The sequence below is a fragment of the Macaca mulatta genome, chromosome 20 (genome assembly GCF_049350105.2).
Source record: "Macaca mulatta isolate MMU2019108-1 chromosome 20, T2T-MMU8v2.0, whole genome shotgun sequence".
Taxonomy (NCBI): domain Eukaryota; kingdom Metazoa; phylum Chordata; class Mammalia; order Primates; family Cercopithecidae; genus Macaca; species Macaca mulatta.
Window position 1 is genome coordinate 20,400,290 of NC_133425.1, and position 17,148 is coordinate 20,417,437.

At 45.2% G+C, this 17,148-nt stretch overlaps 1 protein-coding gene and 1 long non-coding RNA gene across 3 annotated transcripts in view; one reads left to right on the forward strand and one right to left on the reverse strand.

Annotated features, from left to right (window-relative positions):
* Positions 1–1,369: 1,369 nt before the first annotated feature.
* Positions 1,370–16,783, forward strand: LOC144338099 (uncharacterized). Its single transcript, XR_013411913.1, has 3 exons — positions 1,370–1,499; positions 4,210–4,326; positions 14,004–16,783. It is a non-coding gene; the product is annotated as an uncharacterized LOC144338099 (long non-coding RNA).
* Positions 4,008–17,148, reverse strand: part of PDILT (protein disulfide isomerase like, testis expressed) — a 61,678-nt gene continuing 48,537 nt past the window's right edge. For both annotated transcript variants that reach the window (XM_077986421.1, XM_001087695.5), the window contains exons 8-12: positions 14,090–14,287; positions 10,185–10,305; positions 7,218–7,396; positions 5,410–5,499; positions 4,008–4,411 (exon numbers count right to left, since the gene is read on the reverse strand). In XM_077986421.1, the coding sequence (XP_077842547.1) occupies positions 4,166–4,411; positions 5,410–5,499; positions 7,218–7,396; positions 10,185–10,305; positions 14,090–14,287 (834 nt within the window). In that variant the 3' untranslated portion in view covers positions 4,008–4,165. The remainder of the gene's footprint in view (positions 4,412–5,409; positions 5,500–7,217; positions 7,397–10,184; positions 10,306–14,089; positions 14,288–17,148) is intronic.

Here is a 17,148-nt window from a genome sequence, read left to right on the forward strand (position 1 = left end):
TCTTGGGATCTGTGAGTATAAAAAATTGTCAATGGCCATAGTTTCCTGCTCTGTTGCTCATCAAGTTCACCAAAGACATCTACATTACCAAATTCAGTCAATATTTTTCTCTTTATCTTACCTCTAGGACAGTGCGCAATAAATATTTGTTTTTGAACGAACCTTAATCTCTCAGCACTTCCTTCCTTCTTGAAACACTCTTCTTTCTTTTTTTTTTTTAATTTTTATTTATTTATTTTTTTGATACAGAGTCTTGCTGTGTTGCCCAGGCTGGAGTGCAGTGGTTCAGTCTTGGCTCACTGCAACTTCCACCTCCCAAGTCCAAGTGATTCTCCTGCCTCAGCCTCCCGAGTAGCTGGGATTACAGGTGCACACAACTAGGCCCAGCTAATTTTTGTATTTTTAGTAGAGACAGAGTTTCACCACATTGGCCAGACTGGTCTCGAACTCCCGACCTCAGGTGATCTGCCTGCCTCGGCCTCCAAAAGCGCTGGGATTGCAGGTGTGAGCCACCACGCCCAGCCTGAAACACTCTTCTCTCTTAACTTTCAAACATGGGTAGGAGACTCTATCTTAGTAATGCTGAGAACAGTCACCTGCTGAGCACTTCTCTTGGGTCAGACACTGTGCTCGGCGCTTTTGCCTCCATTGTCTCAAACAACGAAACACAGCAACCCACATCACAGGGAAGAAGACAGTTCAGAGAGGCGGAGTAACTCCCCCAAGATTACACAGCTAGCCATGCTAAGTCCAGATGAAAACTCAAATCTCACTTGGATTTACCTGCATTCCTGAGTAAAGAACATTCCTTGCTCAGTCATGACAGGGTCTTAGAGGGTTAAGTGGTATTAGGTAGTTTTGGAAAGAGTGAAACTAAGGGGTGGAGAGTTTTGAAAAATTGATCAAACAGAACATAAAGAATTAGAATGAGAGGTTGGTGTGTTTCAGAAAGGGGCAAAAATGAGCCAAGGGAGAAGATCCTCCAACAGAGGGGTATCACCTGTCCTACCTACCTCTCTGAGCACACACCTCCTGAGGCTCCAGTTATGCCTGGGGGACCTGCAGGTGGCATACACATTCTCTGGCTCGTGGCCTGTCAGGGGCTCTATGCCACATGATCTGGTCTAGGCAGCCCCCCTGTAACTCTCCTTCAACTGGCAGCCACATGGCCTCAAGGCCGAGGCAGGTGAGCCTCACACCGTGTCCTGAATACTAACATCTGCTCCTGTTGGGGAATTTGGCTCAGGTGAGTTCCAGAGCCGCAGGCTGTTCCCTGCTTCCTCTGGTTGTGGACAGGCCAGGTTCGGGGTGAGGGGTATGGGAGCTGGCTCCGGAGGTATGAAAAAGCACAAACAGCCCTTTTCCTTACATGACGGGTGAGGAGTGGAGGCACCCAGGTGGTTCCTAGAGACCTCAATTTCTAAAAGAATGCTGCCCTTCTTTTCTCAAGAGAAGGCCTGGCTGAAATGAATGACACAAATCAGTGAGGTAAACTTGTGGTAAGCTGAATAATGACCCCCAAATACGTCTACCTCTGAATCCCCAAACCTGTGAGTGTTGCCTTATATAGCAAAAGGGACTGTGCAGGTGTGATTATGATCTTGAGATGGAGAGGTTGTCTGGGCAGGCTGGATGCAGTCACAGTGGTGCTTATAAAAGTGATGCAGGAGGAGTCAGGAAGTAGGTGTGAGGATGAAACCAAAAGTCAGAGTGATTCTAGGACAGAACCATGAACCAAGGAATGCAGGGGCCTCCCAGAAGCTAGAAAAGGCATAGCAGGGAATTCATCCAAAAGGGACTAAGTCTGATGACATCGTGAATTTAGTCCAGTGGAATTGATTTCTAATTTCTAGTCTCCAGAACTCTAAGAGTTTGTGTTGTTTTAAGCCACTAAGTGTTAATTTGTCAGAGCAACAACAGGGAACTAATACAGATTCCAGTTTGGATCTGGGGACGACACTGTCAGCACCTCTGCCTTTTGGGATGACTATGAAATTATGTATCTCTCCCCTAAAATGGAATTTTGTATTGATCCATGAGCATTTATTGAGCATCTACTATGTGCCAAGCAGAGTTCTAGGCAAAGGGAATATAGCAAGAAAAAAAAAAAAAAACAGGTATATCTGCTTTCATGGGACTTACATATTAATTGGAGAATCAGGCAATAACAACAAACAAAATAAGATTCTTTCAATTACTGGTCTCCAGGAATGCCTTTTGGAGGTGGTGACAGGTGAGCTGAGATTTGAACCATTAAAAAGACACAGCTGTGTGAGGACCTGGGGGGAATGTATTTTGAAGCAAGTACATTTAGGCAGAGGGAACATGAAGAAGAGAGAGTGAATTTGGCTTGTTCAAAGAGTAGACAGCAAGTATGGCTGGAGCCGAAAATGTGAGAGGGAGAGGGAGACATCTGTGGGGCCAGACCTTTCAAAGTGTTGAAGGCGTGGTAGGCAGGCTAGATTTTATTCTAAAAGCAATAAAGATGCCATTATAGCAGCGGTCCCCAATCTTTTTGGCATCAGGGACGGGTTTCCTGGAAGACAATTTTTCCAAGGATGGGAGTGGGAAGGTGGGGGGGAAGTAGGAGAGTGTGGTTGGAGGGGGGTGTCAGGAGGGAAATGTTGTGAAACTAGGAAATAAGAAGTGGGATGAAACCATTGAACAGCACAGATCTAAAGCCAGATCATCAGGCATTTGATTCTCATAAGAAGCCAGCAACCTAGATTCCTCATATGCCCAGTTCACAATAGGGTTCAGGCTCCTATGAGAGTCTAATACCCAGGCGGAGCTCAGGCGGTAAAGCTCACTCACCGGGCGCTCACCTTCTGCTGTGCTGCTGGGCTCCTAACAGGACACCTACCCATACCGGTCAGTGATCAAGAGGCTGGGGACCCCTGCATTACATAATTAAACAACGTGCTGTTGTAAGTGCTTAGGGCTACGACTTTTTAAAAGATGGCCTCAGTGGCTGTATGGAATATGGAGGGGTTTAGGGTGGGTGCTGGGAGGGAGGTACAGAGGGGCAGCAAAAAGACCAGTTAGGAGACTTCAGCAGAGAAATGGCGGGTGACGGTCAGTGGAGAGGTGAAGGGAAGTGGGTGGAATCACATGGATGGATAAGCTACTTTTATGATAGTAAAAGAAGGCAGTTGAGCCCAGCACTTTCAGAGGTCAAGGCAGGTGCGTTGCCTGAGCTCAGGAGTCCAAGACCAGCCTGGGCAACAAGGTGAAACCTCATCTCTCCAAAAATATACAGAAAGTAGCCAGGCGTGGTGGCGCATGCCTGTAGTCCCAGCTACTTGCGGGGCTGAGACAGGAGGATCATTTGAGCCCAGGAGGTTGATGCTGCAGTGAGCCTTGTTCACGCCACTGCACTGAGTGGATTGATTCCAATAAAAGCATATATCATTGTGGTAGGGTAGGTGGGGGGCTGGATAGGGTAGCCTGGGTGACAGAGTGAGACCTGTCTCCAAAAAAAGAAAAAAAAAAAAAAAAAGGAAGGAAGAAAGAAAAAGGCAGTTGTTGATGATTCTGGAGTGATTGCTGGAGTGAATGGGCCACTTACTGAGATGTGGAAGTCTGGGGACAGGTTTGGGATTTGATCGTTTTCTTACTGTGCCCAAATGAAGCGTAAGACAATCAATCCACCTCATTTGAAAGACTGAGCCAGACTCTCGGGACACCTAACCTGGTAGGAGACGGTAGCATAGTGGTTAAGTGCACAGTCTTCGGAGTGCGATTGCCTGGGATTGGTTGCATCTCAACAGCTTTCCACCTGTGTGATCCTGACTGGTTGCTTAACCTCTCTGTCCCTCAGTTTTTCCCATCTATAAAATGGGGTTAATGAACCCCAGTTCAGTGATGGTGTGAGAACTAGATGAATGCCAAGCATGTTGCACACACTCATTGAATGTTGCTACTGTGGCTTCCCTTGCAGTCCTGTCTGAAATCCAGGTCACACAGTTCTTCTAAGAGAGCACCAACCAGGAAAAAGAGGTCATGAGTAAAACAGAGCCAAGGACCTTCAGAGGTTTTATTATCCAGCCCCACCCCTGCCCCACCTACCCTACCACAATATATATGCTTTTATTGGAATCAATCCCCTCAGAAAATGATGCCAGGATCTGGAAGATGAGCATCTTTTTTCCTGGTATTGGAGAAGCTACAGTTCTTCCTTGACTTTTGGTTTCTTCTTTTGCGTTGGAGGTCCCTTTGGTTTGGCCACCACCACCACCTCCTCAGATGTTTTCTTCTTCCCAGCGGACTCTTCCAGCTTGGATACATGCTTGGTCACGTTCTCCAGCTCAGGCGACTGCTGTTCAGGTAACTCTTTCTTCATCATAGGCACCTCCTTTTCCTTAGCTCGCACTTCCTCTTCTATCACTTCGTTTTGCTCAACAGACAATAGCTATGAAAGAAAAGGTGGAAAGAAGAAGGGAGGGAGGGAAGAAAGGGAGAAAGAAATAGATAAGAAATATGTGATCATTGTGGTTGTAGTAGTCAAAGCTACTTCTTCTGAAAGTGCCCAGAGAGAATCAGTCTTTGGACTGCAGGGTTTTCATAGATGCTAAAGATCCATTTGGTTTGGGTGGTAAAATGCTCAACTGTGGTTTCACCCTTCAGGTAAGAGGACCTTGTGAGGAACCAAAGGTTCTAAGTCTATAGATGTGGCTCCTGCACCACTAGCTCCAGGACTGGACAAGTGACCAGTCTTAGCTAATGAGATCTCTGTCCAGGACATTTTCTGGGACATCTAAGAAGTAGTTGCTTGCTTTCTACACTGGGAGGATGTTAGTTTGGAGCTGTGGTGTAATCTTTGAACTTCTGTGGGGAAATGACTACTTGAGAATGAAACCAACATAGAGGAAAACAGAGATGGGAAGACAGAAAGCAAGCCTGGGTTCTGGATCCACCCACTCCTGATGTTCTACCAGTTATATGGGATAAATTCCCATCGTTGCTTAAAGCAAAGAGTAGTGTCTGGAATTTCCAGCAGAAAAGTCTTAATTAATACAGATGGCACCGTCCAGCAGAGGGCCTCACTGAGGCATGGCTAGGGGAGAAAGCGGGCTGTGGTCTCATGCATCAGGAGAGTAATGCCAGAGGGCAGAATCCCACCAAGACATCTGGTCAGTCCCAGGGGAGCGGCCCAAGGCAAGCAGCTGTGTGTTACCTCAGAGCCTCGGTCTTTCTAGATGTTTCTAAAGTCTGCCCTTTCTGCTTCCCATAGTAAGTGCCTTTGAAATAAAGGTGACTAGTAGAGTCACCCAAACTGGATGGCTCTCCATCCATCCTCAACCATCTCCCGAGATTATGTAACTCTAAGCACACTCTTTTGTCGTCCATTGAATTCCTGGGGATTCTGTGTGGGACAGAATAATCCAAGGTGTTTCTGTTGCCCCTTACCTCATCCTCATCCTCAATGCTAGTTTTGATGTAGCTTTCCAGGAAGTCAGAGAAGCCCTTCAGTGTATGTTCTCCCTTATACAGGACAGCCTAGGAAGAAAATGGAACAGGGTCAGGATGGGATCCTCTTCCCGCAGAGGTGCTCGAGGATTGCTACCTAGGTAAACCCAGGGTCAAATTCCTAACAACCCCGAGTATGTTATGCAGGTTCCTTAACTTGTCTTAGCCTCCAGTGCCACGGCCCCAAGGGAAGGATAATAAAAATGCCTCTGTCATAGGGTTGTTATGTAGTGGATGAAAGCATGGACTGTAAAACCACACAGCGAAGCCTTAAACTTTGGCTGCATTACTGCAGTGTGGTCTGGTTATTTAATTTCTCTGACTCAGTTTTCCCATCTCTAATATGGAGACAAAATAGTACCTACCTCGTAGGGTTGTTATAAGGATAAAATAAAGTGATGTACGTGAAGTATGGAAAACAGCACCTGGTTCGTGATGAGCACTATAGGCGTTTGTTATTATTATTATTGCTATCATAGTGACAATAATAAGAGGAAGAATAGTTATTTTCAAAAGCATCTGGCATATGGTCAGTGCTCCGTTATCATACGTTCTCTTTCCCTTTTTTTTTTTTTTTTGAGACGGAATCTTGCTCTGTCACCAGGCTGGAGTGCAGTGGCGCGATCCCAGCTCACTGCAACCTCTGCCTCCTGGGTTCAAGCAATTCCTCTGCCTCAGCCTCCTGGGTACTTGGGACTACAGGCATGCGCCACCATGCCTGGCTAATTTTATATTTTTAGTAGAGATGGGGTTTACCATGTTGGCCAGGATGGTCTGGATCTCTTGACCTCATGATCCAACTCCCTCAGCCTCCTAATGTAATGAGATTACAGGCATGAGGCACGGCGCCCGACCCCCTTTCCTCTTTAGGAAAGTTCAGAAGCTTCTTCATGTCCACGGGTCACCCAAATTTCTTCAGATAATTTGAGATTATGACCTTAGCCTCATCCTCTCAGCCCAGCCTCAGTTGCACAACTCCCTGACATGCATCCTCTGCAGTGCAGACTGAGCAAAGAGTGGGTCACAATGGAATCTTGCCACAGTGCTGGGTCACCCTTCTGCCCACCTCTTTGTTCAGACTACACTTCCTACCTGTAGCACATAGTCCCCACCATTCTCCGGAGTACTGGGTCTGCATGGAGACTTGCAGCCATATCTGCCCTCCAGAATCTCTTGCTCCCCCTTGATTTCAATTGCATTCATCCATACTCTTCTAAGGAGCAGAAACCTGGGCTTACATTTCTTTGACTGATGCTCTTTCCCATGAATGGACATGGCATGGAGAGTGGGTTCTATCAACACTGGTTATGGCTGATGACTGTAATCCCAAGGTGGAAATGACATTGTTTGTCTCTAGCATGTATTGTTTCCTTCATCTAGTAATACCCCACATCCAATATTCTCATGGAGATTCCTCCCACCTTATTTCATATAGTTAGGGTAGAGCTCAGCCCCAATACTAGTAGGAACCGTATAAACCAGGCTTGCCCATCAAAACATCCACATCCACTTGGCCACAGTGACTGGGTCAGGGATATGCAAGCTACACCCAATGATAGTGAGTCTCAGGACTTTGGTGCAAACTACTGGAAAATATTCTTTGAACTTGAATGTGAGAGGATGGATAGTGGCCGCAGCTGAGAATAAAACTGGTTTGGTAGAAAGCGCAGCTGGAGGTAGGGAGAAACTGAGTCCCTGATAATAACATAACATTGTTTTCAGCCATGTGTGTCCCAAGAGCCCCTCACTTGTTGAGAGTCGGTGGGAAACAGCCTGAAGAATGGGTACCGGTCCAGGTACACCAGCTGAATGTCATTTGCTGTGATGTCGATCTTGGCAATGATGATCGTGGAGTGGTTTTGATACTTTCGGCCTAGTTCCTCCAACAGCGGGAACAACATCTTGCACTTTTTAGACCAGGGTGCATCTGGAAGAGAAGGGCCATGGCTCAGACTCACATTGATGAAGATCCAGAAAGCTGGCGCCACCCAACACATGGCATCGCTGTGTTCCACTTGTGGTCCTGCTGTTTTGCCAATTGCACTCCCTCTTTCTTTTAATCATATATCAGGTTATGTTTACATTTCAGCCATAGTACCTGATTGTTATTCGATAAATTAGAAAAAGATAGCTTTGGCCGGGTGCGGTGGCTCACGCCTATAATCCCAGCACTTTGGGAGGCTGAGGCTGGTGGAACACAAGGTCAGGAGTTCAAGACCAGCCTGACCAATATGGTGAAACCACATCTCTACTAAAAATACAAAAATTAGCCTAGCATGGTGGCATGCGCCTGTAATCCCAGCTTCTCAGGAGGCTGAGGCAGGAGAATCACTTGAACCTGGGAGGAAGAGGTTGCAATGAGCTGAGATTGCACCACTGCACTCCAGCCTGGGTGACAGAGAAGGACTCCACCTCAAAAACGAAACAAAAAAAAAGAAAAAGAAAAAAATAGCTTAGTTCTCTTCTACCTAAATACTAACACTTTTGGTGTGTTCATGTTTTCTTTTATTTTTTTGTTTTGCTTTTTAGAGGCAAGGTTTTGCTATGTTGCCCAGGTTGGGCTCAAACTCAAACTCCTGGGCTCAAGAAATCCTTCCATCTCAGCTTCCTGAGTTGCTGGGGCTACAGGCTTGTGCCACTGTGCCCAGCTTGCTTTTTTTCTTTTTTTCAAATTCCTTTCTTTTAACATAGTGTTCCACTCTAGTAGAAGAAGAAAGCCAAGAACAATATTTATGCTAGATGACTTTTTATGTTATGCCGAAAAGTGTGTGTGTGTGTGTGCGTGTGTGTGTGTGTGCGCGCATATGCATTATAGCACAGGGGTTTTTCACAATAGAAGTTTGGGAACTTGCCCAAAGTTATGCAGTAATTTCACTTTTCAGATCAGAGTAGTTAAGCAGAAGAAGTGGGGTTTAAAGACAGGCTGCTTTGACTAGTGACCACTATACCACAGGTAGAGATTAATATAACATAACATATATATGTTATGTTATGTCATGTCATGTATATGCAATTACATGTCATGTCATTATACATATAAAATTCAGTGGAGGAGAATATCCCCAAGAAGTGTGACAGGTATAGTAACTACTCGTGAGTAACTACTCTTGGACAGGGGACACTGAACTTTCTTGTGGACAGTTCTTTGGTCTTTGAATGTGGTCCAGGCTCCTGGGCCTCTGGAAACCAGAGACCTGCTCCAATCCAAGGGAAAGCAAACCTTACCTGCTTGTCCTTCTATTAGAGCTCAAAGCTCAGTTTCTGGCTCTGGAAGAGAAATGGCCTCAAAAGCCCCCAGACACACCATCTTCGGATGATCATCCCCCATTTACAAGCCAAGTGTCTTCATGGCCATCCCCGCTGCCTGCAGCATCTCTGGCAGCCCCACTAGCACTCAGCGGGTCCTGGGTCAGAACAGGAGGGGGCATAATGGTTGCAGCCCCAGGGGGCCAATCCCGTAGCACTACTTCCAAGAAAATGAAGCTGATTTTGCCTTTTATCAAAATGAAATGGACAGTCTCATAACTCTGGGTGTGACGTAAGTACAGAATGGCTGCACCTAGGTAGCGGATCTTGGTGATTCAGCCACAGACCTTAAGCACCTCGCTCTGTGAATAAGAGTCCCTTTCAGAGTGATTGTAAAAGGACTGCATGATGCAGTGTAGCCCTTGCCTTACCCTCAAGAAAGTAATAGCATCAGAGCTTGCGTTAAACTTCTTGTCTTGCTACTTACTGTGTGACCTAGGGTAAGGTCATTAACCTCTCTGAGGTGGGGTTCCCTGATCTGTGACATGGGGAAAACCAGCATACCTTCCTCACAAACTTGTCACACAGCTCCTTAGAGGAGGTGTGTCAATAGCAAACTCATGCTTGACTCATTGTAAGGGCTCATTAAATGTTAAAATAAAGAGATGTCTGAAGGAACTTCAGTATCACCTTTCTCTGTGTCTCAGTGTGGGAGAGAACATCTCTGGCTTTTTCTCTCACGTGCAAATCAGAAACAATGGGAAAAGGGCAATAGTTCTTAGGCGAGCCCTGGAAGTAATTATAATAATAGAAATAACAACAGCAGTAGCAATTTTCACTTATCAAGTGCTTACAAAATGTCAGACGGGCTAAGTACTGTACATGAAGGATTGGGGTCCCCAACTCCTATGGGCCATTTGACAAGTAATCTAAAGCCAGAAGCAAAGAAATCCTGTACAGCAGTTAGGAGTGTAGGTGCTAGAATCAGATGCCTAAATTCAGATCCCAGTTCCAGCACTTATTGGCTGCAAGATACTGGAAAAAAATGTCTTCACCTTCCTGAGACTCTATTTAATCATCTGCAAAGTCAGAGCAATAAAAGTAGCTACTTTCAAAAGGATGTTGTAAGGAATAAATGAGATAATGTATGCAATGGCTTAGAATAAAGCCCAATATACTACAGCATCCAATCAAACATTGTTAGCCATCAGCATTATTGCTTTTAGAAATAGCCACAGACCTGGGTTATATGGAAGGCATTGCATACATTCTAAGAATTACATTTCTTGGGGACAGAGTTGCATTGTTCCTGATAGCATCTTGAGTCAATCTCTTTGGGTATCTGAAGACCATCCTTGGCATGGTGCATTGATGGGTTTTAGAGATTTCAGTGCCAAAGAATTCAGGAGAAACAGTTGAAACATAATTTTGGCACCTGTTGCCTCCCAACCCCTCTTGAAGGTACTTACAGAACATCACAAACACGTCCTTTTCTTTGTCAAAGACGACTATGTTGAAGTTCTTCCCCACGAGCTGCTTAACAAGTCCCTGGTCCCAGTGTTTTGGAATCTCTTCACTGGACTGATGTTTCTAGGAAGCACATTTGAAAGGTCTAAGAATCTTCAGAAAGGGTTTCGAAGTTGTGGGCCTCCCCACCCTGACTGGAAACAGCTAAAGGTTTTCTTGTGTCTTTTCACAAGAGCCTTAGAAAAGAGTTTGAAATACTGAGATGGATCATGAGCTTGATGTCAACCCTGGATGGTTCAGGGCAATTTGCGGTCAGGGGACTAAGGAGCAGACAAAGCTTGAAACTGGGATAGATTTCTCAGATTTTATAAAAAGAAGCTTTAAACCGGGTGCAGTGGCTCACGCCTGTAATCACAGCACTTTGGGAGGCCAAGGCGGGCGGATCATGAAGTCAGGAGTTTGAGACCAGCCTGGCCAACATGGTAAAACCTCGTCTCTACTAAAAAAAGAAAAAATACAAATATTAGCTGGGTATGGTGGCATGCACCTTAATCCCAGCTACTCGGGAGGCTGAGGCAGGAGAATTGCTTGAACCCGGGAGGCGGAAGTTGCAGTGAGCAAAGATTGTGCTACTGCACGCCAGGCTGGTTGACAGAGCAAGACTTCATCTCAAAAAAAAAAAAAAAAATTAGTTGTCCTCAATTACTCTAAGAATCAAGATCAAGACCACTTACATGACTTATGAAACCTTGATCACACTTTGATTGGTCCCTGCAATAAAGGAAGTCTTCTCTTTTCTTTCCTCAGCCATGTTGGTCTTCAGTTTATCCAAATGGCCAACCTTCCTCCCAGCTCAGGCCTTTGTTAACGCTGTTCCTTCCGGCTGACAGGCCTCCCCTCTCCTGATTCCTACCCTCCCTTCTTCATCTGGGTAACTCAAAATGTATGCCTCAGAATGGCCCAAGGGAGGACTTCCTTGACCCTCCCCTGGTCTAGATGAGGACTCACTGCCATGAATTCTCATAATACTCAGTACTTTTTCTTGTATCACTTATTCACGTTTACTATTTATATTTATTTTTCTAGTTATTTGATTAATGTGTCTCTACCATACTAGATGGAATGTCAGAAGAGATTTTTCTTTCCTTGCCATTGAGTATCCACTGCCTGCTACATAGTAGATCCTCAATAATTGTTTTGCAAATGAATGAACAAAAAATGAGCTCAGCTTTTGCTTCTCTTTGAAGTAAGTGTTGGAAATCTCAAAAAAAACTTTTATCTACAATCATTGCCTCCTGAATGTCTCCTGAATCCACATCCTTTTCTCCATCTGCGCAGTTACTGACCAAATCCAGGTTGCCTCTGTCTCTCATCTCAATTGCCAGAATAACCTCCAGATGTTCTCCCCGCATCTCCTCCCAGTTCTCCCACACCTTTATTCTTTATAAGCAGGGCTCTATTTTCACCAAATCTGGCTTCTAACATTGCTCTTAGGAAACCAAATTCTTCTCTTTTTTTTTTGGAGACAGAATCTCACTCTGTCACCCAGGCTGGAGTGCAGTGGTGGCGTCTGGGCTCACTGCAACCTCCACCTCCTGGGTTCAAGTGATTCTCCTGCCTCAGGCTCCTGAGTAACTGGGACTACAGGTGTGTGCCATCATGCCCGGCTAGTGTTTTGTAGTTTTTGTAGAGATGGGGTTTCACCATGTTGGTTCTTACTATGCAGCCTCTGTCTGGCTCACAGCCTCTTCTTCCACAGGGTCCTCCCTCACCGCACCCCCTCCATCCTCTGGAAAGCACTTAAAGATTCTGTCAGTGGGAGCACAAATGGGGCAGCCATGGGGCATGGGAGATAGAAGATGGTGACAATTGTGGGGAATGGCTCAGATCAGGTGGATCTCATAGGTCTTGTAGAGGATGCCCATCTCTGCTCTAACAGCATAAGAAGACATGTTGGCCTTTCAGAGGAAGACAGACACCACCTCAGATCTAACTGCAAGGGAGAGAGAGAGAGGATGGGTAGTATTCCAGGTAGGATTTAAGACATGGTGATGGAAAGTGAGGAGGACCCAATGTGAAGACATCTATTTTCTTAGTGATCTAGGGGTAGAGTGCTCGGCCGAGAGTGGGTGGGAATGGGATATGAGGACAGAGACACTCTGAGATTTAAAAATGAACACACTAACAGAAATTTCCATGTGGATGCCAGGACTTTTCTCAAAGTCCATGGGAGGCTAGTTTGCAATGCCATGAAGCCAGCTACCCTCGTGGTGATGTTGGTCTGGAAGCAGGGAAGTTAAGGGGGTTCAGCCAGAGTTGGAACTTTGCCCAGTGAGTACTATGGGGTGTAGAGGAGGTGGAAGATGGAGGGGATAAAAGAGTTAAGGGAATCATCATCAGAGCAATGAATGATGGAATGCAAGTTCGCAGACGGGGTACTAAAGAGAAATGGGATCGGGAGGTTGGGGACAATGAGAAGGATGAGGAATCGTAGCTATGTGTGTCCTGGAGGGAAAGTCAGGCATTGGGAGGTGCTGCAATCTCCAGGTTGTGGGCATGGGAGCAGGGAACCGACATGGCATGGACACATCAGCTGCTGGAGGAGACCAGGGTTGTGGACACTGACATCTCTGGAAATGATGGCAGAGTTGGGGCTTAGGGAAAGGCTGCCATCAGGAGCTTAGGTCCTCGGAGAGTGAAGGGAGATAGTCAGAGGGCAGCAACAAGGGGGTGAGAGCACAGGGTCAAAAAGCATGAGATCCAAGGCATCTGGGTTTCTAAAGGTGAAAGAACGAGAATGGGTTGGAAGTGGAAAGAAGGACAGCAGCCTCACCACTTGGCCCATGAAAATGCTGTGCACACAAGACAGCTTCCATAGAGACAGCTGCAGGGGCAGCTATCTCTCTGGGGGAATGGACAAAAGGCAGTAGAGGACTCAGGTAAGGGGACCATCATTTGGGTTTGTCTGGAGAGTCTCAATTTACTTCTATTGTTCCAGATTTTTTGGGGGGTGGGGGAAGAGGTCTTCCTCTGTGGCCCAGGCTGGAGTGCAGTGGTGTGATTGTAGCTCACTGTAGCCTTGATATCTAGGCTCAAGCAATGCTCCTGCCTCAGCCTCCTAAGTATCTGAGACTACAGATGCACACCACCACACCTGGCTAATTTTTAAATTTTTTTTCAAGATGGGATCTTGCTGTGTTGGCCAGGCTGGTCTTGAACTCCTGGGCTCAAGCGAGCCTCTTGCCTCAGGCTTGCAAAGTGCTGGCATTACAGGCATGAGCCACCACAGCTGGCCCATTCCAGAATCCTTACTCCCATAATGTCCCAATTTGGAAAATAAATAATACGGTTACCTTACTCAGCAGAGTAGCTGTGGAGACATAGACAGTGGGTGACTAGACTACGTGTTCCATGTGTTTCTGCAGCCTCTCCTTCCTGCTAGCAAAATAGATGAGCCCCCTTCTAACCCCATCCAACGAAAAGGTCCCTAAAGCTTTTGAGGCTAAGTCCTGATTGCCCTGTGGCTCCATCCCCCTTCTCCTCCTCAAAGCAAGCATATGCTCTTGGACCAAGTAGATCTTTCACATTGGAGGTGATAGGAGAAGAAGAGCCTCCTTTCAGAGGGCAAGTTAACCCTACTGAGTGCCTGCATTTCTATGGTGAATTCCTGCAAAGGAAATGCCTCCACTTTACAACTAAGAATGAGTGGAGGAACTAAAGGCTTGGGATAGGTCAGAAGTTGGATAGATTTGAGGTGGGGAGATGGGGGATTTCCCCACATTGAGCCACAAAATTGATCTTTATTCTGCCTCCACATATAGGTGAGGAGAATGATCAAAGCCAGCAGAATTATGAGAAGGAGATGATTTTGAGGTTCTGGATAAACCTTGTCCAAGAACAAACCTACCTTGGCATTTTTACTCAGGAAGCTACGGCCAAATTTCTTCAGGTTTTCGTAAGTTATGTCATCCGAAGGCATTTTGTACCTGGCGTCAGAACTCAAGTTTAGGATTTGGACAGATGGTATATCGACCTCTGTGACCCGGAAATACTCAATGACACGTCTATTTCTGGGTTCGTCTGCATTCACAAGGATGAAAAGGATCTGCCAAAGAAAATGAAACCCTTGTCTCTCTGGATCCTTTGCCAATAGAGAAAAACTGTTGGAAGGCTGTGGACTAAGGGGATGCACATGGTGGGGTCTGTGGAGCACCTCTGCAAAATGTAACGAAGGCAGGTGCAGCTCTGCACCGAAATGCATGGCAGGCGGTAGCCACCAGCCTGGCTTTAGCCTCCTTGCACTGTGCTCCATCCACACAATTTCAGGAGGTCAGGAAGCCCTGAGCTTTCATTCTGTTTCATTCTGTTTCAAACTGTTTCATCAGTTTCGTGATCTGTAAAATGATTATCACAGTGCCTATCTTCTAGGCAGTGAGAATTCTGTGAGAATTAAACAGGACAATGTATGGAAAGGCTTAGTTCAGGGACTGGCAGGTAGAAAGTGTTCAATATGTGACAGTTATTATTATTCAAAATTATTCTATCAAGGAAATTCATGACTTCATTCATTCATTCATTCAACAAACATTCATGGAGTGCCTACTATGTGTGAGCCATTTTACTGAGCACTGAGGACACAACCATGCCCAAAGCAGACAAAATCCTGCCCTCAGGGAGCTTATGTTCTAGTGGAGAAGACAGACAACAAATGAGTGAATGAACTTATAAAGTCAAACAGCAATGAGTGCCAATTAGACCATAAAACAGGGCAATGTGATAGAGAGTAACTGCCCAGATGGGGTAAGGTAGGGGCTCAGGATTAGGTAGGGTGGTCAAGAGGAGAACCTGAGGAGGTCACATTTCAACTGGGATATAGTAGATAGTAACAAGTCACACAACAGTATTCCGGGTGGTGGAAACTGCCAGTGCAAAGGCCTGAAGACAAAACAAACACCTAGAGAGCTTACCGTGTTCTGGGAGTAGAAAAGAAACGTCAGTGTGGCTTCATCAGAGGTGTTTAAACCAGAGCAACTTCATCTTGAATACAGGCTGGGTAAAATGAGGCTGAGACCTATGGGGCTGCTTTTCCAGACGGTTTAGGCATTCTTAGTCACAGAATGCGATAGGAGATTGGCACAAGATACAGGTCCTGAAGACCTTGCTGATAAAACAGGTTGCAGTAAAGAAGCCGGCCAAAACCCACCAAAACCGAGATAGTGACAAGAGTGATCTCTGGTTGTCCTCATTGCTACACTCCCACCAGCGCCATGACAGTTTACAAATGCCATGGCAATGTCAGGAAGTTACCCCATATGGTCTAAAAAAGGGAAGCATGAATAACCCACTCTTTGTTTAACATATCATCAAGAAATAACCATAAAAATGGGCAACCAGCCGCCCTCGGGGCTGCTCTGTCTATGGAACAGCCATTCTTTATTCCTTTACTTTCCTAACAAACTTGCTTTCACTTTACTCTGCGAACTGGCCCTGAATTCTTTCTGGTACGAGATCCAAGAATCCTCTTTTAGGGTCTGGATCAGGACCCCTTTCCAGTAACAGCTTCATCACCATGAGGGAGAGAGACAAAAGAGACAAGGTCAGAGCCTGTTGAAGATGAGGTCAGAGATCCAGTAAGGAGCCTGGGTTTAGTCTGAACATAATGGTGGGCCACTGAAGGATGGTAAGCTAGAAAGTGACATGCTAAAAATTTTGAGAAGGTCATTCTGGTTGCAGAGAAGAAGCAAAAGTGGAAGTAGGGAGATGAGTTGGAGGCAACTGCTGCAGCCACCTAGGGTCAGATACTTTCAGTTCATTCATTCATCAGATTAAAGGCCCCACTGCGTGCTCCTCTTCTAGGTGCCAGGGAAATTGAAAAACACAGCAAACATATTAAAACCATCCTTGTGTACTTTCAACAAATATTTGCTGCCTTCTGTTGGCACTGGAGCACAGAGGTGAGCAAGATAAGAGGTGCAATCTGTTGAAATAGTATCCATTCAACTGTTCATCGTTGGCTGTGAAATGGATCACAATTTATAAATGGCATTTGGGAAACTCACTAGGGTGACTGCAATTTAGAAGTTCGTCTTCTGATGTAAGCCAAAGTAAATACCAGGAAGATTAAAGAGTTAAAAAGAATGGAAGAAAATAATGGCTAAGCATTGACTACTGTAAAATCGGAGAAATAGAGAAAAAGCAATCGGGTTGCAATCAATTTAACTATATCCAAAAACTTGGAGTAAAATTGGAAAAAAACAGCCCCCAAGAAATATATTTAACAAGAGGAATTCTTTCTGTGATTCGAACCATCTTTCTTGAAAATAATGTGGTGGCATGAACATTATATATGTTATACTCTAGTGGCTTTATTTTAGGTTACAAAGTTCTCAATTGTTTTATTTAATTTCAGATTAATTTTTTTTTCAAAAGAGAAAAAAACCCTGCCATGATTCTACTTCCTGTAAAGATGAAGAGAAAAATTAACGAAATAGTTTCCATAGTTCAGGTACTGCTAACTACCTTAAATACAGGAATAACTTAGGGGAAATGTTTGTTTCTAATGGTGATGATGACGATAATAAAAAGCACCATTGATTGTAAAGCTCATGCTTTACATATATATTTTCTAATTCTTACTACAACTGTCCATTTCATACATGAGGAGACCTCAATATGGGGTTAAGAAACTCACCTGAGTGTAGTTTGTCAGAGAAAGAGAATTTGAACTTGGGTCTGTACAATGTTAAAGCCCAGAATCTTAGCAATTACTTGCCAGATAATCTGAAAGCCCCACCTTCAGGCTTTCATGTTCCCTGACCTCAGACAGCAGTGGTCTTTCCTCCCCCCACCTCCCGGCCAAATGATAACACTCTTAGTGTATGGAGTCCACTTAGTGATCCATCAAAAAGCAGGCAAACCTTCATGTTCTCAGAGTAGACTTATTACAAAGACGAGCGAAGGAGTGTA